Source organism: Stegostoma tigrinum, chromosome 26 (genome assembly GCF_030684315.1).
Source record: "Stegostoma tigrinum isolate sSteTig4 chromosome 26, sSteTig4.hap1, whole genome shotgun sequence".
Taxonomy (NCBI): domain Eukaryota; kingdom Metazoa; phylum Chordata; class Chondrichthyes; order Orectolobiformes; family Stegostomatidae; genus Stegostoma; species Stegostoma tigrinum.
This window is the reverse complement of record NC_081379.1, coordinates 22,336,609-22,356,031: the sequence shown is the minus strand read 5'-3', so window position 1 is coordinate 22,356,031 and position 19,423 is coordinate 22,336,609. Positions and strand designations below refer to the sequence as shown.

The 19,423-nt window shown below is 42.8% G+C and overlaps 1 protein-coding gene across 4 annotated transcripts in view; it reads left to right on the top strand.

Annotated features, from left to right (window-relative positions):
* Positions 1-19,423, top strand: part of LOC125464136 (rasGAP-activating-like protein 1) — a 250,170-nt gene that overhangs the window by 114,809 nt on the left and 115,938 nt on the right. For all 4 annotated transcript variants that reach the window (XM_048556259.2, XM_048556258.2, XM_059655017.1 and 1 more), the window contains 2 exons: positions 3,287-3,378; positions 14,011-14,128. In XM_048556259.2, coding sequence (XP_048412216.1) covers positions 3,287-3,378; positions 14,011-14,128 — 210 coding nt within the window. The remainder of the gene's footprint in view (positions 1-3,286; positions 3,379-14,010; positions 14,129-19,423) is intronic.

Genomic DNA, 19,423 nt, shown 5'->3' with positions numbered 1-19,423 from the left:
GATGCCAAGACAGACAAGACCTGGCCAAGTGCTGGAAACTGGGATTACAATAGTTATAGAGTCACAGAGCCATACAGCACGGAAATGGACCCTTTCGTCCAACCAGTCCATGCCTACCGTAATCCCAAACTAAACTATTTGGGTATTGATTTTGACCCGCACAGACATGATAGGCTAAAGGGCCTTTTTCTGTGCTGCAGCTCTCTATGACTAATCACCCTGAAATAAATTTTATCTGCAGTTATAGGATTGATCTCCATCTCTCTAGACTTAATTTTTAACCACTTCCCTTATCCCCATGACCGTCTATGGCTTTCTAAAGTTAACACATGTACAAGATGGAGCTTGAACATCAGCAAGTTCCGAACAATCAAATGTCGATGAAATTTGTGCCCTTGGCGCCGACGCATCTCCGTCCTTTATTATATGCTTAATCCAAACAAAGGCTGTGTGCAGTTTTGACATCTTGGGTGATTCCCATTTAATCTTCAGGATACTTAGCCCTTACGTTTTTAAAACTATTAATGTTACCTGACTCCATTCTTACTCCACCCACCAGAAAAAAACACATTTATCCATCCCATTGTCAGGTCTGGATGATTTCACTAATATGTTCCCAGCCTACCTACTGATCTTCATCTGACTTGTTCAAAAATCCACTGTGTGAATCCTCCTGAATTCCCAGACTCACTGATCTATATGGCCTTCTCAATCCTAAAATATCTCAAAGTCCTAACGATACACAAGCCACTCAAGGGCCTTACGTCCCATGCCCTCTAGTCTTTTGATTTTGGCTGTCAACACATCTTTTGATCCCCTCCATCCCATCCAAAGAGGAAAGACCCTTCATCACCTCTGCTCTATTTGCATTTCCAGATTCCTTTGTCTCATTACTGCCCTCCAACTGCAGCAATTTCTGTCAATCTGCCCCTTTGAGAAACATTAGGTCTAACAAGGAGGTTATATAATGTTCTTCTTATATGGGACATTTTAATGCTAAAAGCCAATGCAATTGCAAGTTCTTATATACAAACTGCTGAGGCTGAATGTGCAAATAATAAATATTTTTCTTTTGAACTCTTCATATTTATTTTGTCAAGTGCAGGAAGCACAATCTCTCTCACAGTACGCTATCCTTCTATCCCATGAGCTCCATATGCTTCTCCTCTGTGTGGCCACAGTTGGTTGAATCAAGATGATGGATAGTTCATTGCCACTGATTGGCAACATTATCTGAAGGATGTGAAAGCCTTCTGCTACCTCAGTGGGAAAGTGTGTGGCTCCAATAATATGTCAGTAAGTGTAGGCATTCCTGCAGAAATTGGGCCTGATGTAGTTTGTAGAACCCAAAGATGGTCATGTAAAGGTCAGAGGGCAATCTGCAAAACAGACTGAAAGTAGAAGACATACACATTGAAAATAATCTCCATTGACACCGGAACCTAAGAGATTAGAATAGAGTCCCCTTTCTTTATTTATATTACTTTAGCTCTCCGATTGCAGCAGTAATTTGTACATTTTTATTCTCTCGTGGGTTTTGGACTAGCATCTATTGACTGTTACTAATAGCATTTGAGAAAGTGGTGGTGAGCCACATGCCTGAACTGCTGCAGTCCATTTGGTGTATATACACCCACAGTGCTGTCTGGGAGGGAGTTCCAGAATTTTCACCCATCAACCATGAAAGGGCAGCGATATATTTTCAAACCAGGTTGGTGGGTGACTTAAGGGGAGTTTGCAGTGGTGCTCCATTGGGCCTGTTGCACTTTTAAATCATAGAGGTCATGGGTTTGGAAGTTGCATTTTGCAGGATGTTTGCGTTGGTGCAGTGCATCTAATATATGCAATGCACACTGCAGCTACAGTGTACTGTCAGTGGGGGCAATGAGTGTTTAAGATGGTGATTGGAGCTCTGTGTACTAGATTGTCTTGAGCTTTTTAGGTACTGCTGGACCTGCAGTCATCCAGGCAATTAGAAAATATCTCATCACATTGCTGAGTTGTGCTTTGCAGACAGTGCAAGCTTAAGGGAATCAGGAAATGAGATGCTCGTGCAGAATTCACAGTCTCTGAACTGCTCTTGTTGCTATGGTACTTATGTGACTGGTCTAACTAAATGTCTAATCAGTGGTAACTCCTGAGACTGTTGATTGTGGGAGATAGTGATGCCAATGCTAGTAATGCCAAGGCGTGATGGCTAGAATTTGTCCTTTTCCAGATGGTAATTGCCTGGGCCATGTCTGCTGAGAAAGTTACTCGGTATTAGTCAATTCAAGCCTAGATTGTTAAGGTCTTGCTATTTGCAGGTTGCACTGATTCACTGTAAAATTGGAAGGATTTTAAAGCGGCTTGCAGCATGTGCAGACCTTTTCAGTATGAAAGATATACCAGTCTTGTATACGCTGCTGTGCGAAAGGTTGTGAGTTTCTAATCCCTGCTTTATCCTTTTTGTACAATGAAATTTTCACTGAATGCAGTGCAAAAGGGTATGGTTCACACTGGATTCTTCTATTGCATTGGTCTGCAACTCCTCTGAACAGTAATAATAGATTTGATGAGTCCTGTAAGTATTTCTAATAAAGTATAGCTGAAATTTTCCAACAGAATCCAGACAGTTTGGCCCATTTTAAAGGGCGAGTTGCAGTTTTTCTTCATTTGCAGGATTCCTATTTTCAAATTTCCTGAGATTTATTCAGTACTGAAATTTGGAAGTAACTTTCCATAAGTACCTGTGCAGTATCAGAAGAGATTGAAAATAAAACTCTTGTGAACTAAATTCTCATGTTTTTCTTGACTAGTTTTAAAGTTGCTCTGAGGAACTGGTCACTGCTAATGAGGCTTATTTACTACCTATGTTGCTTATAATTCATATTGTCCTTGTGAAGGACATGGTTCCTGTGGGAAATTCGAGGATTGGAAATATGAGTCCAAATTTCTTGTTTATGCTTGTATAGTGCTTGTAGAAGACCTCCAAGGTGATGGTTTTGCTGCTGTTGTTAAAGACAGGAGATGCTATTAAATTGAGCTCAGTGTGTTAGTACAATACATTCTGTAGGTAGAACACACTGCAGCAACAGAATCAACTGAGGTAGTAGATGGATTCTGAGGCTAGTGATGAATATACCATGAAGCAGGCTACTCTGTTGTTAATGGTTTTGAGCATTCAAATGTCATTGCAGCTACAAGTGGAAACACTTAGATCAACTAGTTTTTACATTCACAGCTATGTTTTCATTGCTTGTTTTTGCTTGGCAACATACAATGTACCTGTTTCTTTATTAAATAGGTTGACTTCAATCTAGATGCCCTTTTGAAGACTCAAGTGTCCAAGGGCTGGTTTAGATTGATGCCTTTTGAAAAAAATGAAGACGATGCAGGGTAAGTAGTTTCTGTTGATTCGAGGCTTTGGATTTCTGCTGTCACGTGTAAATTATTACATTTTAGCTATAACGCATGTATACCATTGTAACCTAGTCACGGAGCTAATAAGCACAACGTGTACCTGGCTGGTAATAGGTGAATTTCAAAATGCTGTCCGCAATATTATTGTGTGAACACTAGATTTATTTTCAAAAAGTGACTGATCCATGTTTGACCAAATAGGATTCAACTGTATCTATGTACTAAACTAATTTGATCGGATAAGTCAACCTCTTTTTGGTTAATCTCAATCCCAAATTCCATGCCTTGTATCAAATCCACCTGTTTCGTTCTTAATTGGTAGGGTCCCTCATTTATTGATTTTTAAAAGTTCATTCGTAAGGTGTGGGCATTGTCGATTAGGACAGTACTATTACTCATCCCTAGTTCCTGTAAAGAAGATGGTATCGAGCTGCTTTCTTGAACCACTGCATTCAGTGGGGTGTTGTTTGGTACACTGCTGTTGGGAAGTTAGCTCCAGGATTTTGACCTGGTGACCCTGAATGAACAGCAAAATATTTCCAATTGAGGGTGCTTTGTGACTTAGAAAGAATCTTGTTGGTGTTGGTGTTCCCATGTGTGCCAAGGTTATTCCTTTCTAAGTACCAGATAGCTCTGTTTTGATTTCTTCTGTAATTTTGGTGATAATTGAGAGTAGATTGATAGAACTTTGGTTAGACCACACACTTAGAATATTGCATTCAGTTCTGGTTTCCACATTACAGGAAGGATGTGGAAACTTTGTAGAGGGTACAGAAGAGGTTTACCAGGCTGCTGCCTGGATTAGAGGGTATGAGCTATATGGAGAGGCTAGAAAAACCTGGGTTGTTTTCTCTGGAGCAGTGGAGGCTGAGGGGAGACTTGATAGAAGTGTATAAAATGATGAGATGCATAGATAGGGTTGACGGTCAGAATCTTCTTCCCAGAGTGAAATGTCGAAAACTAGGGAGCATGCATTTAAGCTGTGGTCAGGGAAGTTCAAAGGAGATGTGAGGGACAAGTTTTTTACACAGATACTGGAATGTGCTGCCAGATTTGGTGGTGGAGGCAGATATGAAATGGGCACTAAAGAGACTTTTAGATAAGTGCACACAGGGAATGGAGGGATATGGGCCAAGGGCAAGCAGAAGGGATTCGTTTCACTTGGCGTCACGTTTGGCACAACATCGTGGACCGAATGGCCCATTCCTTCACAATACTGCTCTGTTTTAGAATGGTAATGGGCAATGTTGAATTTATCCTACTTTTGGAAACATGGCGTATTTGGGAAATTTTCAACATTGTCTGATAGCTGTCAGTGTTGTAGATATGCTATGAACAACTTGGCTTGGGGTATGGCTAGTTCTGAAATACAGTTCTTAAATGGTATTGCCAGAATGTTGTCAGGGCCCATTGCTTTTCTTTATCTTTATTCATTTACGGGATAAGGGCATCACTGGCTAGGCAGCATTTATTGCCCATCCCTAATTTCCTGGAGTGCAGTTGAGAGTCAATGACATTGCTGTGGGTCTGGAGTCACATATAAGCCAGACCATGTAAGGATGGCAGATTTCCTTCCCGAAAGGACATCAGTGAACCTGATGGGTTATTCCAACAATCGAGAATGGATTCACAGCCATCATTAGATTCTTAATTCCAGATATTTATTGAATTCAAATTCCACCATATTCCATGGACAGGATTCGAACCCTGGCCCCAGAATGTTATCTGGTTCTCTGGGTTAACAGTCCAGTGATAATACCACTGGGCCATCGCCTCCCCTGCAGTATCCAGGGTCTTTAGTTATTTCTTGATATCATATGGAGTAGACTGAATTGGCTGAAGACTGGCATCTGTGAAGTAGGATTTTCTTATAACTGGGCCAAGATTATTAGGCCATAAGATATAGGAGCAGAAGTAGGTAATTGAGCCCATCGAGTCTGCACCACCATGGTATATTTCCTAATCCCATTCTCCTGCCATCTCCCTGTAACCCCTGATCCCCTTACTAATTGAGAACCTATCTATCTCTGTCTTAAATGCACTCAATGCCTTGGCCCCCACAGCCTTCTTGGCAATAAGTTCCATAGATTCACCACCCTCTGGTTGAACAAATTCCTCCTCATCTCAGATGGATCAAATACCTGGCATTGAAAAGGGATGCAAATGCTTCAGCTTTGTCTTTTTTGCATAGATGAGCTAGGCTACTTCATTATTGAGGATGGGATATTTGTGGAACCCCCTCCCCCAGTGAATTTTTTTATTGTCCACTATTATTCACATTTAGACGTGGCAGGACTGAAGAGCTTAGTTTGTTGAACCAATTTATTCTGTTTGATTTCCAAGTGCCTATTACCATGGGCATAAAATCATCTGGCCTACTTAACATGATACTTGATTTAACTCTAATTCTTCAGAATTTTCCTAAATTTTTGAATCCTTCAAATGGTGAACAATTTCAAACACTTTTTAATCGGCAGAGAAATTGAGCAATGCAGGACCCTTGCCATCAGGTGCAGCCAGTGAGCAATACGTTCTGTTGGAAACATATTCTTGTAAAGCCATATCTCAAGTGTCATCTTTGGCTTTCACAGTGCCTTTTGCACTCAATAATCCAGAAAAGGTCTAAATAGAATTACTACGAATAACACAATCAGCTCATCATCACTTTTGCTTTCCATTCAAACTCTGTCCCTCTGCTAATCAAATCTATTGTATGATAATAAAATGTGAGGCTGGATGAACACAGCAGGCCCAGCAGCATCTCAGGAGCACAAAAGCCGACGTTTTGGGCCTAGACCCTTCATCAGAGAGGGGGATGGGGTGAGGGTTCTGGAATAAATAGGGAGAGAGGGGGAGGCGGACCAAAGATGGAGAGAAAAGAAGATAGGTGGAGAGGAGAGTATAGGTGGGGAGGTAGAGAGGGGATAGGTCAGTCCAGGGAAGACGGACAGGTCAAGGAGGTGGGATGAAGTTAGTAGGTAGGAGATGGAGGTGCGGCTTGGGGTGGGTGGAAGGGATGGGTGAGAGGAAGAACAGGCTAGGGAGGCAGAGACAGGCTGAGCTGGTTTTGGGATGCAGTGGGGGGAGGGGAAGAGCTGGGCTGGTTGTGTGGTGCAGTGGGGGGAGAGGATGAACTGGGCTGGTTTTGGGATGCGGTGGGGGAAGGGGAGATTTTGAATCTGGTGAAGTCCACATTGATACCATTGGGCTGCAGGGTTCCCAAGCGGAATATGAGTTGCTGTTCTTGCAACCTTTGGGTGGCATCATTGTGGCACTGCAGGAGGCCCATGATGGACATGTCATCTAAAGAATGTGAGGGGGAGTGGAAATGTTTCGCGACTGGGAGGTGCAGTTGTTTATTGCGAACCGAGCGGAGGTGTTCTACAAAGCGGTCCCCAAGCCTCCACTTGGTTTCCCCAATGTAGAGGAAGCCACACCGGGTACAATGGATACAGTATACCACATTGGCAGATGTGCAGGTGAACCTCTGCTTAATATGGAAAGTGATCTTGGGGCCTGGGATAGGGTTGAGGGAGGAGGCGTGGGGGCAAGTGTAGCATTTCCTGCGGTTGCAGGGCAAGGTGCCGGGTGTGGTGGGGTTGGAGGGCAGTGTGGAGCGAACAAGGGAGTCACGGAGGGAGTGGTCTCTCCGGAAAGCAGACAAGGGTGGGGATAGAAAAATGTCTTGGGTGGTGGGGTTGGATTGTCGATGGCGGAAGTATCGGAGGATGATGCGTTGTATCCGGAGGTTGGTGGGGTGGTGTGTGAGAACGAGGGGGATCCTCTTTGGGCGGATGTGGCGGGGACGGGGTGTGAGAGATGTGTTGTGGGAAATGCGGGAGACGCGGTCAAGGGCATTCTCGACCACTGTGGGGGGAAAGTTGCGGTCCTTGAAGAACTTGGACATCTGGGATGTGCGGGAGTGGAATGACTCATCGTGGGAGCAGATGCGGCGGAGGCAGAGGAATTGGGAATAGGGGATGGAATTTTTGCAGGAGGGTGGGTGGGAGGAGGTGTATTCTAGGTAGCTTTGGGAGTCGGTGGGCTTGAAATGTACATCAGTTACAAGCTGGTTGCCTGAGATGGAGACTGCGAGGTCCAGGAAGGTGAGGGATGTGCTGGAGATGGCCCAGGTGAACTGAAGGTTGGGGTGGAAGGTGTTGGTGAAGTGGATGAACTGTTCGAGTTCCTCTGGGGAGCAAGAGGCGGCGCCGATACAGTCATCAATGTAACGGAGGAAGAGGTGGGGTTTGGGGCCTGTGTAGGTGCGGAAGAGGGACTGTTCCACGTAACCTACAAAGAGGCAGGCATAGCTGGGGCCCATGCAGGTGCCCATGGCCACCCCCTTTGTCTATATGAAGTGGGAGGATTCGAAAGAGAAGTTGTTGAGGGTGAGGACGAGTTCGGCTAGACGGATGAGGGTGTCAGTGGAGGGAGACTGGTTGGGCCTGTAGGACAGGAAGAAGCGGAGGGCCTTGAGGCCATCTGCGTGCGGAATACAGGTGTATAGGGACTGGACGTCCATGATGAAAATGAGGTGTTGGGGGCCAGGGAATTGGAAGTTCTGGAGGAGGTGGAGGGCATGGGTGGTGTCACGGACGTAGGTAGGGATTTCCTGGACCAAAGGGGAGAAAATGGAGTCCAGATAGGTGGAGATGAGTTCGGTGGGGCAGGAGCAGGCTGAGACAATGGGTCGACCAGGGCAGGCAGGTTTGTGGATTTTGGGAAGGAGATAGAAACGGGCTGTGCGGGGTTGGGGAACAATGAGGTTGGAGGCTGTGGGTGGGAGGTCCCCTGAGGTGATGAGGTCATGACTGCTGTTGGAGATGATGGTTTGGTGCTCGGGGGTGGGGTCATGATCGAGGGGGCGGTAGGAGGTGGCGTCGGAGAGTTGGTGATTGGCCTTGGCGATGTAGAGGTCAGTGCGCCGCATTCTCCAGCATCTGCAGTTCCCATTATCACAAATCTATTGTATGCTTGTCTTTCATTCAATTGGACAGGTTTTTTCACAATTGTCCCTTGGTCTGCTATTCTCCTAACAACGATAAGATAATTCTGCAAAACTGAATCCATTCCCTTTTCATTTAACCAAATGTCTGAAATGATGCCAAGGTTGTTCTCTTTGGAGCAAAGGAGGTTTTGGAGAAATCTGTTAGAGTTGTACAAGAGCATGACAGATTTAGTTCACAGACACAAAAGAAGGCTGTTCCCATTAGCTGAAGGCAAAAGGACTGGGAGACCTGGGTTTTGAGCAAGAACTGTAAGAGGGATGTGAGGAAGAAATCTTTTTACTCAGTTGTCGGTAACAATCTAGAACTTGGGTGGTGGCAAGAGGGACGAACATTGAATTCAAAAAGAAATTGGATGGGCTCTTGAGAGAACTAAACTTGCAAAACTGTCGATACAGTGAGGGAATGGGATTGAGTGCTCTTTAAAGAACCACAATGGGTGTCTAGGAGCTGAATGGCCTCCTTTCATACTGTCTTTGACCAATTGACCAAGTGGTTTAAAAACATATCATGTTGTCTTTCATCCAAGGTTTTATTGCTTGGGTTGATTTGGGTCCCTAATGGAGTAGCTTTTCATTGGGATACCCTGTAAAGCTTCAGGGAAATAATATGAGTGAAATTTATGATCGCGAAGACATTCAGAGCCTAACTGATTTAAATAAGAAATGTGATTCTGTATTCTTGCCAAGCTGATGGGAAGTGCCTCCAGTGAGGAATGCATGTTGAAACATGGATGCAGGCAATGCATTACTTTCCAATCATTACTTTAAATAACCATGACCAATTTTCTAATATTTTCAGTCACTGGGTGAGGTTGTCTGTAAAATCCCAAAATTTACTCTGTGGAGCCACATTTGTTTTTGACTGAGATACATTAAAAGTGCCATTTTAATAGAAACTTCGGAAGATAAATAAGCCATTCAATCTCAAGTCTGTTCTGTTACAGAAATTAGACCAGGCCTGTGATGAGCCACGGCTCCATTAATCTATCATACCCCTTGATGAATACCATAATACTCTACATAATTTTCAATTGACCTGGATTTCACAACTTAATGGAAGTGAATTCCAGATTACTTCCTGATTATGCTTTTCTGATTGGGATTTCCCCATCAGAAATTTTATTAATTGCTTTAAACATCTTGGTTGGATTGTCTGTCCGCCTTTTAAATTCAAGGTGATACGAACTACATTTATGCAGCAAGGCCTCATAATTTAACCCTTAATTAAGCTCCCATGTCATTCTGGAAAATCTGATCATTGCCTTTGAGTACAGTTGAACATTGGGCTCCATGTAAGGTCCGATTAAATCTCTGCACAACTGAACCATAAACTTACTACTCTTGTTTTCTAAGCCTTATGAAGTAAAGGCCAATTTCTAAGCCTTATGAAGTAAAGGCCAATATTCTATTTGAATTCTAAATCTCTTTAAAACTGAAATGTGCACCAATTAAGATCTGGTAACTTAGTTCATTCTGACATCTAATTAAACTTATTTAAAAACAGACAATGCCTATTGCATCTGCATTGACATAACTACCACTAAAAGTATGCTAATCTCGATTTCTTGCCCTTGTCGAATATCCTTGAGTATTATGATATTTGAAGTACTTATCCAAATTTTTTTCAAGGTTGTAAGGTTTCCAGCCTCTACTACCTCTCCAGGCAGTGTACTGCAGAACCCCACCATCCACTGAGTGAAAATGTTTTTCCCCAAATACCCTCTGAATTTCCTGCCCCTTATCCTTAAACTATGTCTCCTCATGATTCATCCCTCACCCAAGGGGAACATCTGTTCTCCATTCACCCTGTCCATACCCCTGACAATCCTTTACACCTCAGTCATGATCCACTGAGACTTTTCTGCTTTTCTGCACTGTTCTTAAAAATTGGAACCACATTAGTTGTCCTCCATTCCCGGGCACATCCCCTGTGGCCAGAGTGAAATTAAAGCTGTTGGGATTCTCCAGCATATTTTGATTTTATCCAGATTTTCAGCATCTGCAGTATTTTGCTTTGATATGTATTTAAAAATATTTGTTAAATTATGGTTTCCACCTACGGTGAAAATGAACACAGGCACCTCGTCCAGAACATTAAGTTTATATTGGATTCCTGCACCCTCCCACTTACCAAAAATTGGAAATAGATAATAACCCTAAAGTATGGTCTCATCATGGTAAACAATGCAGCAAAACTGAATACTCTTAATACTGGACTTCTGCAAATACATTAGCAGAAGTGAATATTGTATCAACAAGGAAACCAAAGCCAGATTTCTCCCTGCACAGCTCTGTAGCTACAGTCTCTGGGACCAGCTCTTGAAATTCTGTAATACTTTGCCAGAGATTTATTGCACAGCACAGACTTGGTCTGAATATTAGGATCTTCTGGGCCCTTCTGGCTGCATTTATCAACTTGAATCATTGCAGAAATTTATCTGTATTTCACAATTCCAATAATTAATTTTGGAACAAACAAAATTTTGAGTTCCTTCTTATTAGAAAGAAGAAATTCAGATCATTTCCTTCAAATCTTGGTCCATCAATAAATTAATCTCCATAGTTTAATAGAAGTGTATATGAGAATACAAATTTTGTCAGAACTACCAGAGATTCACAAGCATGAATTCAACCCTTCGAAAAATGTGATTGTAGGTCTCATGTTCATGATGGATAGAACTGGTACAACTGGTAGACAGCTGAATGACAATATAGTCCTTTACTGCCATTAACTTTCAATGTAAAGGCTTTTCCATTCCCATTCTTAAAAAAATCTAAATTCAGGAATAAATGCCATGGTTCTGGTTTTTACAAAGAATGGAGGTATATCTTGGGGCAGTATATCAGAAGGAATTTGAGCACTTGGAATGAAACATAAACCCATGCCAGAATTAATTGGGGTGAAATTATTGCTTTTATTCTCCCAGTAGTTACGACTTTGATGATAAAGTTTGAATGAAGAAGCTCTTCTTAGTTTCACTGAAGGCTACATTCCTCAGAACATTGAATGGATAAAAAAATTTGGGAATACATAATAAGGTTTGGATCCTGATCACTGATCCAAAGTGTTTACATTCATAGTGGTATTCATGAAGTCGATATGTTGAATGATATGTGAGTACACAAGTGTTGTCAGCTTGTCAGAATAATTACAAAGGAGATACAAAGCTATATTGAATAAGGTTACATAAGTTTAAATATGCTTGCCTCACAGAATATATAGCACTGAAACAGACATTCAGATCCCTTTTTTGTCCCTGTTAATTTTCTCTGCATCCTCTCCAATGCTTCTGTCCATTTTAAAATATGACACTTTGAGCCTGTGCAGACTGTGTTCTAACCAAAGTTTGATAAAGGTTTAGTATAATTTATCTATTTTGCAGTTCTATTTATCTCTCCAGAAATAAATCTGAGGACTTTGATGCAATTTTAATAGTGTTGCCAATGCAGTAGCATAAGTTTTAGTGTTTCTACCAATCTAAATTCACACCTTCCAAATGATAAATGGACTATCTATTCTTTCCACAAAATGTACGACCTCACATTTATCTATGTTAAAGTATATTTGCCAATTATTTGTTCATTCTGACAATTATGTCATGCTGTAATTTGTTGCAGATTGCTTCAATATTGACTATCCTTCAAATGTGACTTAGAAATCATGTTTGTAAAAGTTCAAATTGTCAATGAAATAGAGAACAAAACTGGTCCCAGCACTGTCCTTATAAAACATCACTTCCACCTCTGACAATCCGAATAACTACCCTTTACTTCCACTTCCACTTGCTGCCTTGAAGCCAGCTCACAATCCATTCTGCAAATTGTCTCCTAACTCTACATTCTGTGACCTTATTCAATTGTTTTTTTTTAATCACCTTATTGAACCTATTGAAAGTCCTACTTTTGCTACTTTCTTTGCTGTGTCTTGGTACATTCAGTAAGATTGGTCAAGTAAGATTTTTCCTTCAGTCTTTTTTTAAAATCTTTCTTACAGTGACTACACTTCAAATGTACTTCAGTGACTGCAAAAGTATTTTGAGAAAAGGTGCTGGTGGGATCATGCCTTGAGTACTGTGAACAGCTTTGGTCCCCTTAATTAAGGAAAGATGGCATTTTATTTGAGACAGTTTAGAGAAACTTCATTTAGATGATCCTGGTATGGAGGGATTGTGTTATGACCAGACGCTAAACAGGTTGGGATTCTACACACTGGAGTTTAGTTGAACGAGAGGTGATCTTATTGAATAATATAACATATTTAAGGAGCATGACAGGGTAAGTGTTGAGAGAATGTTTCGCATCATCATAAAGCCTAGGAGAGAGGGCATGGTCACAGGGTAAAGGGGTGCCAATTTAAGAGGAGGAATTTCTTCTCTCAGGGTTGAGAGTCTTTGGAACTCCTTGCAACAGACAGCTGTTGGAACAGAGTATGTCTGTGCATATATAGGGCTGAGGTAGATAGATTTTTGATTAGTGAGGGAATCAAGGGTTATAGGGGGAATACACAAAGAATGTTGCATGGGCCATGATCATGTTGAATGGTGGACCTTATGAGCTTGTGGCCTTATAGTTCTTATTGACTCTCATTTAGTGGGAATTTTATTGCTTTTCTTACCAGTAAGGTAAGTTAATAGGTCAGTAACTCGCTGGATGTGCCGTATCTCTCTTCCTAAATACAAGTATAATGTTACCCTCCTCCAGTTCTCTGGCTGTAAACTTTTCTTGAATAAATTATTAAACATATGTAGGAGGGTCTCTGCTATTGCTTTCCTTGATTCTTTTAAAATGTGTAGATGCGATCCCTTCAAACTGAGGTTTTATCTTCTTGTAATTCATTATTTTCTTTAATGCTTCCACATTTTTGAATTGAAATGTACTTATCTTATTATTTATTTGATCATTTAATGTTATGTTGACCTGTTGTCTCTCTGGTGACAACTGAAGCAAAATAATTAGTTAATATTTCTGCTTACTTTTAATTGCAGTGTTTTAATCATGACTTATCCATCAATAGTCCCGCTGTCATCTCCATTTTCACCTTTTACTGCTGTGTCTGCAAAATATTTTACCAGTTTGTTCTGTGATCCCTGAGAACTTAATTACATAGCTCTTCTTTCCATTCCTTTATCAGTCTATTGGTATTCTCTTTTTTCCCACTGCTATCTGTCTACTTAATGTATGCTTGTGACTCTTCATTGTTCTCTGTATCTTTATTCACCAATGGAGTTTCAATAGTTTTAATTTCTTTCCTTTAATCGCAGTACATTTTTCCTGCTCTGTTATTTAAAACAGCTTTAACTCTTGCCCATTGTTGCTCTACTTTGCAGATACCATTGCCCATTTTGTTTTCACATGTCCTATTCTTAGCTGATTAAATTAGTTTCTGTCCAATGTACTTGCATTTTCAATGTCATCCTAATATGTGTTGTATTATGTCTAGATGCTCAATGTCAGTACTTAAAAAAGCATAATGCAGAACTTCATGTAAAAATCTTGAACAATTTCATAAGAAAGACCTACTGAAATCAGTGATTTTTGTTTTCCAACTCCAAATGGAGAGTGCCAGTATCAATGTGATATTATCTATATTTTCACAGAGGGAAATTAGGAGCATTGCGATTAAAAGTCAGGTTAGCAGAGGACCGGATATTACCATCAATGTACTATCAGCCACTGATCGACCTGTTGGTGGAACCTGTGATCTCTCCTGCCAAAGTGAGTATCTGATGCTCTACCCTGTTAACTCATTTTAATGGATGTGAAAAAACTAAGCAGTTTCCAGCCAGTGTTGGTGTGCCAGACTTTATCAAGTTTCAATTCAAATGGCTCATCTGAAGCCAGTTAAATAAACGTATTGAAAGTTTGAGTGACCATGATACGGCTGGGTTAACATCTTTGAAAACCAGTTCTTATTCCTCCAAACACAGCTCCACAATGCTGGTGGCAAATAACAACACTTCCCTGCTTCAGAGATAGAACTGCCGATCCTGGAGTCAGAGATAACACGGCAGGACAGGCAGCATCAGAGGAACAGGAAAGCAGATGTTTTGGGTCTGGATGTTTCTTCAGAAATGGAGGAGGGGGGAAAGGAAGCTCTGAAATAAATAGAGAGGGGGTGGGGCTTGGGAAGGTAGGTTGGATGGTGATAGGTGAGTGCAGGCAGGGAGTGGTGGGGATTGGGTCAGTAAGGTGCGAGGAGCGGATAGGTTGGGGAGAAGATGGACAGGTTGTGTCAGGTCAAGGAGGCAGGGATGTCAGGGAGGGTTGGTCATGGGATGAGGCTGGGGGTAGGGAGATTTTGGAATCCGTGTTTAGGCCATTGGGCCGTAGGCTCCCAAGGCGGAATATGAGGTGCTGCTCCTCCAGTTTCTGGGTGGTGTCATTGTGACACTGGAGGAGGTCCAGGATGGACATGTCGTCCAGGGAGTCGGAGGGGGAATTGAAATGGTTCGTGACTGGGAGGTGTTGTTGTTTGTCTCGAACTGAGTGCAGGTGCTTTATAAAGCAGTCTCTGAGCCTCTGCTTGGTCTCACTGATGTAGAGGAGGCCACATCAGGAACAGCGGATGCTATAGACCACATTTATGGATGAGCAGGTGAACATCTGTCATGTGGAAAGTTTTTTTTGGTTCTTTGGATGGGGGTCAGGGGGAGGTGTAGGGGCAGGTTTAACTCTTCCTGCTGTTGCAGGAAACGGTGCCAGGCGTGGTGGGGCTAGTGGGGAATGTGGGGTGGACAAGGGAGTCGTGGAGAGTATGGTCCCTACGGAACGCAGATAGGGGTGGGGAGGGAAATATATCCTTGGTTGCGGGTCCAGATTGTGGGTGGCAGAAGTAGTGGAGAATGATATGTTGAATTTGGAGGTTAGTGGGGTGATACGTGAGGACAAGGAGGATTTTGTCTTTGTTTTTGTTGCGGGGAAGGAATGTGAAGGCAGAGGTGCCGTGAATGCAAGAGATCTGGTCGAGAGCATTTTTGACCACTGAAGGAGGGAAGTTGCAGTCCTTGAAATACTTGGACATCTGGGATGTTCAGGAATAGAATACACCATCTTGGGAGCAGATGTGGTGGAGGTGGAGGAATTGGGAATAGGGGATCGCATTCTTGCAGGAAAATGGGTGAGAGGAGGTGTAGTCTAGGTAGCTGTGGGAATTGGTGGGCTTGAAATAGGTATCAGTTTTTAGGTGGTCACCAGAGATGGAGAAAGAGAGGTCCAGGAAGGAGAGAAAGGTATCAGAGATGGTCCATGTGATCTTTTGGTTGTGGGGGAAAGGTATTATTAAGGTTGATGAAGTTTTCAAGCTCCTCATGGGAGCAGGAGGCAGCGCCGATACACTCATTGATGTAGCGGAGAAAGATGTGAGGGATGGGGCCACTGTAGCTTTGGAAGAGGGATTGTTCCCCATATTCTACAAAGAGGCAGGCATAGCTTGGGCCCATGTGTGTTCCCATGGCCACCCCCTTCATCTGTAGGAAGTTAGAGGAGTTGAAGGAGAAGTTGTTAAGGGTGAGGACGACTTTGGTTAAATGGATGAGGGTGTCGGTGGAGGAGGACTGATTGAGCCTGTGGGAGAGGAAGAAGCAGATGGCTTTTGGGTCATCTGCGTGGGGAATGCAAGTGTATAGGGTTTGGATGACCCTGCATCAATTGTGTTGAGTTTATTTAGCATGACATATATCGTGGACAGAGAGTGCAGCATGACTTTGTTAATTTATGTGTTGCGTCTGATAAGCTTGTTGAATTTTTTTGAGGATGATAAATGAATGTTCCATTTTATGGACTTCTGGAATGCATTTGACATGGTTCCATGAAGCACATCATGAGTCAAAAATGAGAATGCCCTGAAATAGAGAGATTCTCATTTTTGACTTTGGTTTGTGATTAGGTTGTAGACTGGAAACAGAATGGGCACAAAGAATATATACTCAGGTTGGTGGGATATGAGAAATGGTGTCATGCAGTCTCAACTTTGCACCATTTTAAATAATTAATCAGATGGAGATGTGAATAATTGCATGCGGGATAAATTAACGATGGTGCAAATAGCAACAGAATGATCTCCATTGACATGTTTATGATTCTTTGATTCTAAGCGAATGGACAAACCCTGAGAAGTTTAAGGCGGTGCAGTATGAGTTAATCCGTTAGAAAGAATGAAAATGCTGTCAGATCAGCAGATCAGAAACAAAATGGAGTAGAATTTCTGCAGCTAGAACCAGACATTTGGGGGCTACTCCATAAGACTGTGATTCTAGTGGATTTAGTAGACCGAAGAAGAGAGTCTGATGTCATGACTCAAAGCCCTTGGCAGAACAATCTCCCTTGACCTGCCTCATATCCCAGATATAACCCACTACAGATAACAGGTTTATACACCCAAAGCCTGAAGTTGCTTAACTCGTTGTTTGGATCAGAAGGCCCAAAATTGACCTAAAGTGATGAAAACTGCAACTGATACTAGTCCTGATTCTGCTCAGAACAGTGTCTGAGAGGTCAACTGTGTGAACAGCTGGACCTGGGTGTGGGTCAGGTAAGTTGTTTGAAGTCTTCATTTCCTGATTCAAAAACATCCCCATCCCATTCATTTACATCTATAATTGAGGCCTGAAGGTGCTCAGGTCACCAATTTCTCAATGGAGGTAGTTTAAAAATGGTAATCAGGCTGTGGCCATATTGCCATTCAGTTTTTCAACTTTCACTATGGTTAGCTGAGTTCTCATTGGAAACCTGACAGCTTCTTTGAGATGAGAAATTGACTGACAGATTTAGGGTGAGAGAGTCTATCCTCCCGGGACCCAGAGAAGCCTCTGTGATGCTTTGACTGACCACCCACCTTCATTCCAATGTCCCTCGTCTCACCACAGGATTCTGACTTCCCCGGTGCCTCCAGCGGCGTCTTCCAAACTGAGCTTCCAACAAGTAATTGGCTGCCCATCTGGACTGACCCACCCCACCCCCTGCTGGGTACATGGGCAAGGATCCAAACTTTTATGATTTCTAATGTACATAAGTGATGAATACATTTAGAACATGCTGTTTCTTCTGTGAGTTTTGTTGGCATGTTCCCTTGCAATCAGTTATCCTATGAGGAAAGCAACTTTTGATGTCGACCGCAATGACAGGCCAAATCCACCCGGCGTGAAACTTATTCCATTTGGAGAAAGGAGTCTAATTGGAGTATGGCAACTGACCAAAATTGAAATTGTTTTAAGGGATGTTTTATAAGAATGTCTTATTGAATAAACAGTTTGCTTATAGGTTCAATATTATTCTTATATTCTTTAGGTAGCTGACATAATGAACTCAGGAACAAGTTAAGATGACAGCCCACTCAAATAATTCATGTCGTTATATAACGGGGGAATGAAAGTTAATTGAATTAGATTGGATCCTGAAAGCTCATTAATAAACGACCTGCACTAGCAGTGTTTTCATTCCGCTTTATCCATTTTTTGCCTTTTTATTTGCATTGGAGTTTTCAGTCTCCTCCTGACTGAGGTGAACACATAACTTAGCCTGATACTTGGATGTAGTCATATTGGAAACCATGACCAACCACTGGTAGTTTGCTGCCATTAACTGTCTTGTCTGTGTTGAGCCTAAGAGCTGTTTTAATTATCAGCTCTGGATGATTGATTACTAGAGAGTCTTAACAAGAAGAGGAACTTGTCTTACATAACAAGCTCGCTGCAGGATAGATATGCATACAATTAACATTAACAAGTTAGGCATAGTTAGAACTACCAGGTACCAAGAATAGAGTAAAATAGCCTTTACTGTCACATATACTCAATGAGCATGGTGAAAAGTTTATACATTGCCAATTACAGCGCCAACTTAGATACAAAATAACCTTGGCACAGCTTCTTTTACTACGAGATTTGTTACAGAAATAAAATGCCGAGCATTACAGGAAAACGTTCAGTACAGCAGGCCATGCTGGCACCTAGCTTCCAGTCTGTACTCAGCCCTGGCTCCACACTGTGCCAGGAGGCCACTGCACCAGGCGTGGAGGGTGCCACCCCTCTGGGAGGTCCCTATGGGGGGACGTCATTGCTCCAGGCCAGGAGGATGCTGCCCAACTCTGGGAGGTCCCTATGGAGGGAGGCCGCAGCTCCAGGCCAGGAGGGTGCCACCCAAAGCTGGGAGGTCCCTACTGGGGGAGGCCATTACTCCAGGCCAAGAGGGTGCCACCCAACACTGGGAGGTCCCTATGGGGAGAGGCCATTACTCCAGGCCAGGAGGGTGCCACCCATCACTGGGAGGACCTTATGGGAGGAGGCTGCTGTTCCAGGGCAGGAGGGTGCCATCCAGAGCTGGGAGGTTCCTACAGGAGTAGGTCGCTGCAACAGGCCGGCAGGTCGCCATGCCATGCTGGGAGGCCATGAAGATGCCGTGCCATGCCAGGATGCTGCTGCATCATCACCGGAGGCCAGGGATCATTGTTCACTGGAAGTCGGGAATCGTTGCTCCTTGCAGAGGTCGCCGGAGGCCGCGAGGGAAAAATAAAGAAGGAGAAGAAGAGGAAGAAAAACACGAAGAGGAAGCGAAAAGGAAGAGAAAGACTAAAAGAGGAATTGGTGGAGCAATGAGCTCCGACTGATGCATCCTATGCTGCTGCCACCTTGCAACCTTGTTTGTTGTCCTTGCTGAGGTACAGCAAGTCTCTAAAGTAGCACCTGAAGTGTCAACCCGGTGGTGAGGGTGAGTGGAGAAAGATAATCTTATTTCTGTTCTCCAGCCCCATATTTAAATTCACTTTTTAAAGGCATCCAGCACCTTTTTAGTGACACCGATACTCGTAACCCACACAAGTACCAGATAGTCCAGGGAGTCATGTCTGTCCATCAGGACCTCATTCAAGACAAAATGTTTTACTAGCCAAAAAACCTGTATGACACCATCAGATTGACTGGAGCTAATGCAACTCTAACATTAACTTATCCGAAAGCATTCCTCCATATAACAGTAGTACTCCAGGAACGCTGTATGGTACACCATACTTGGCAC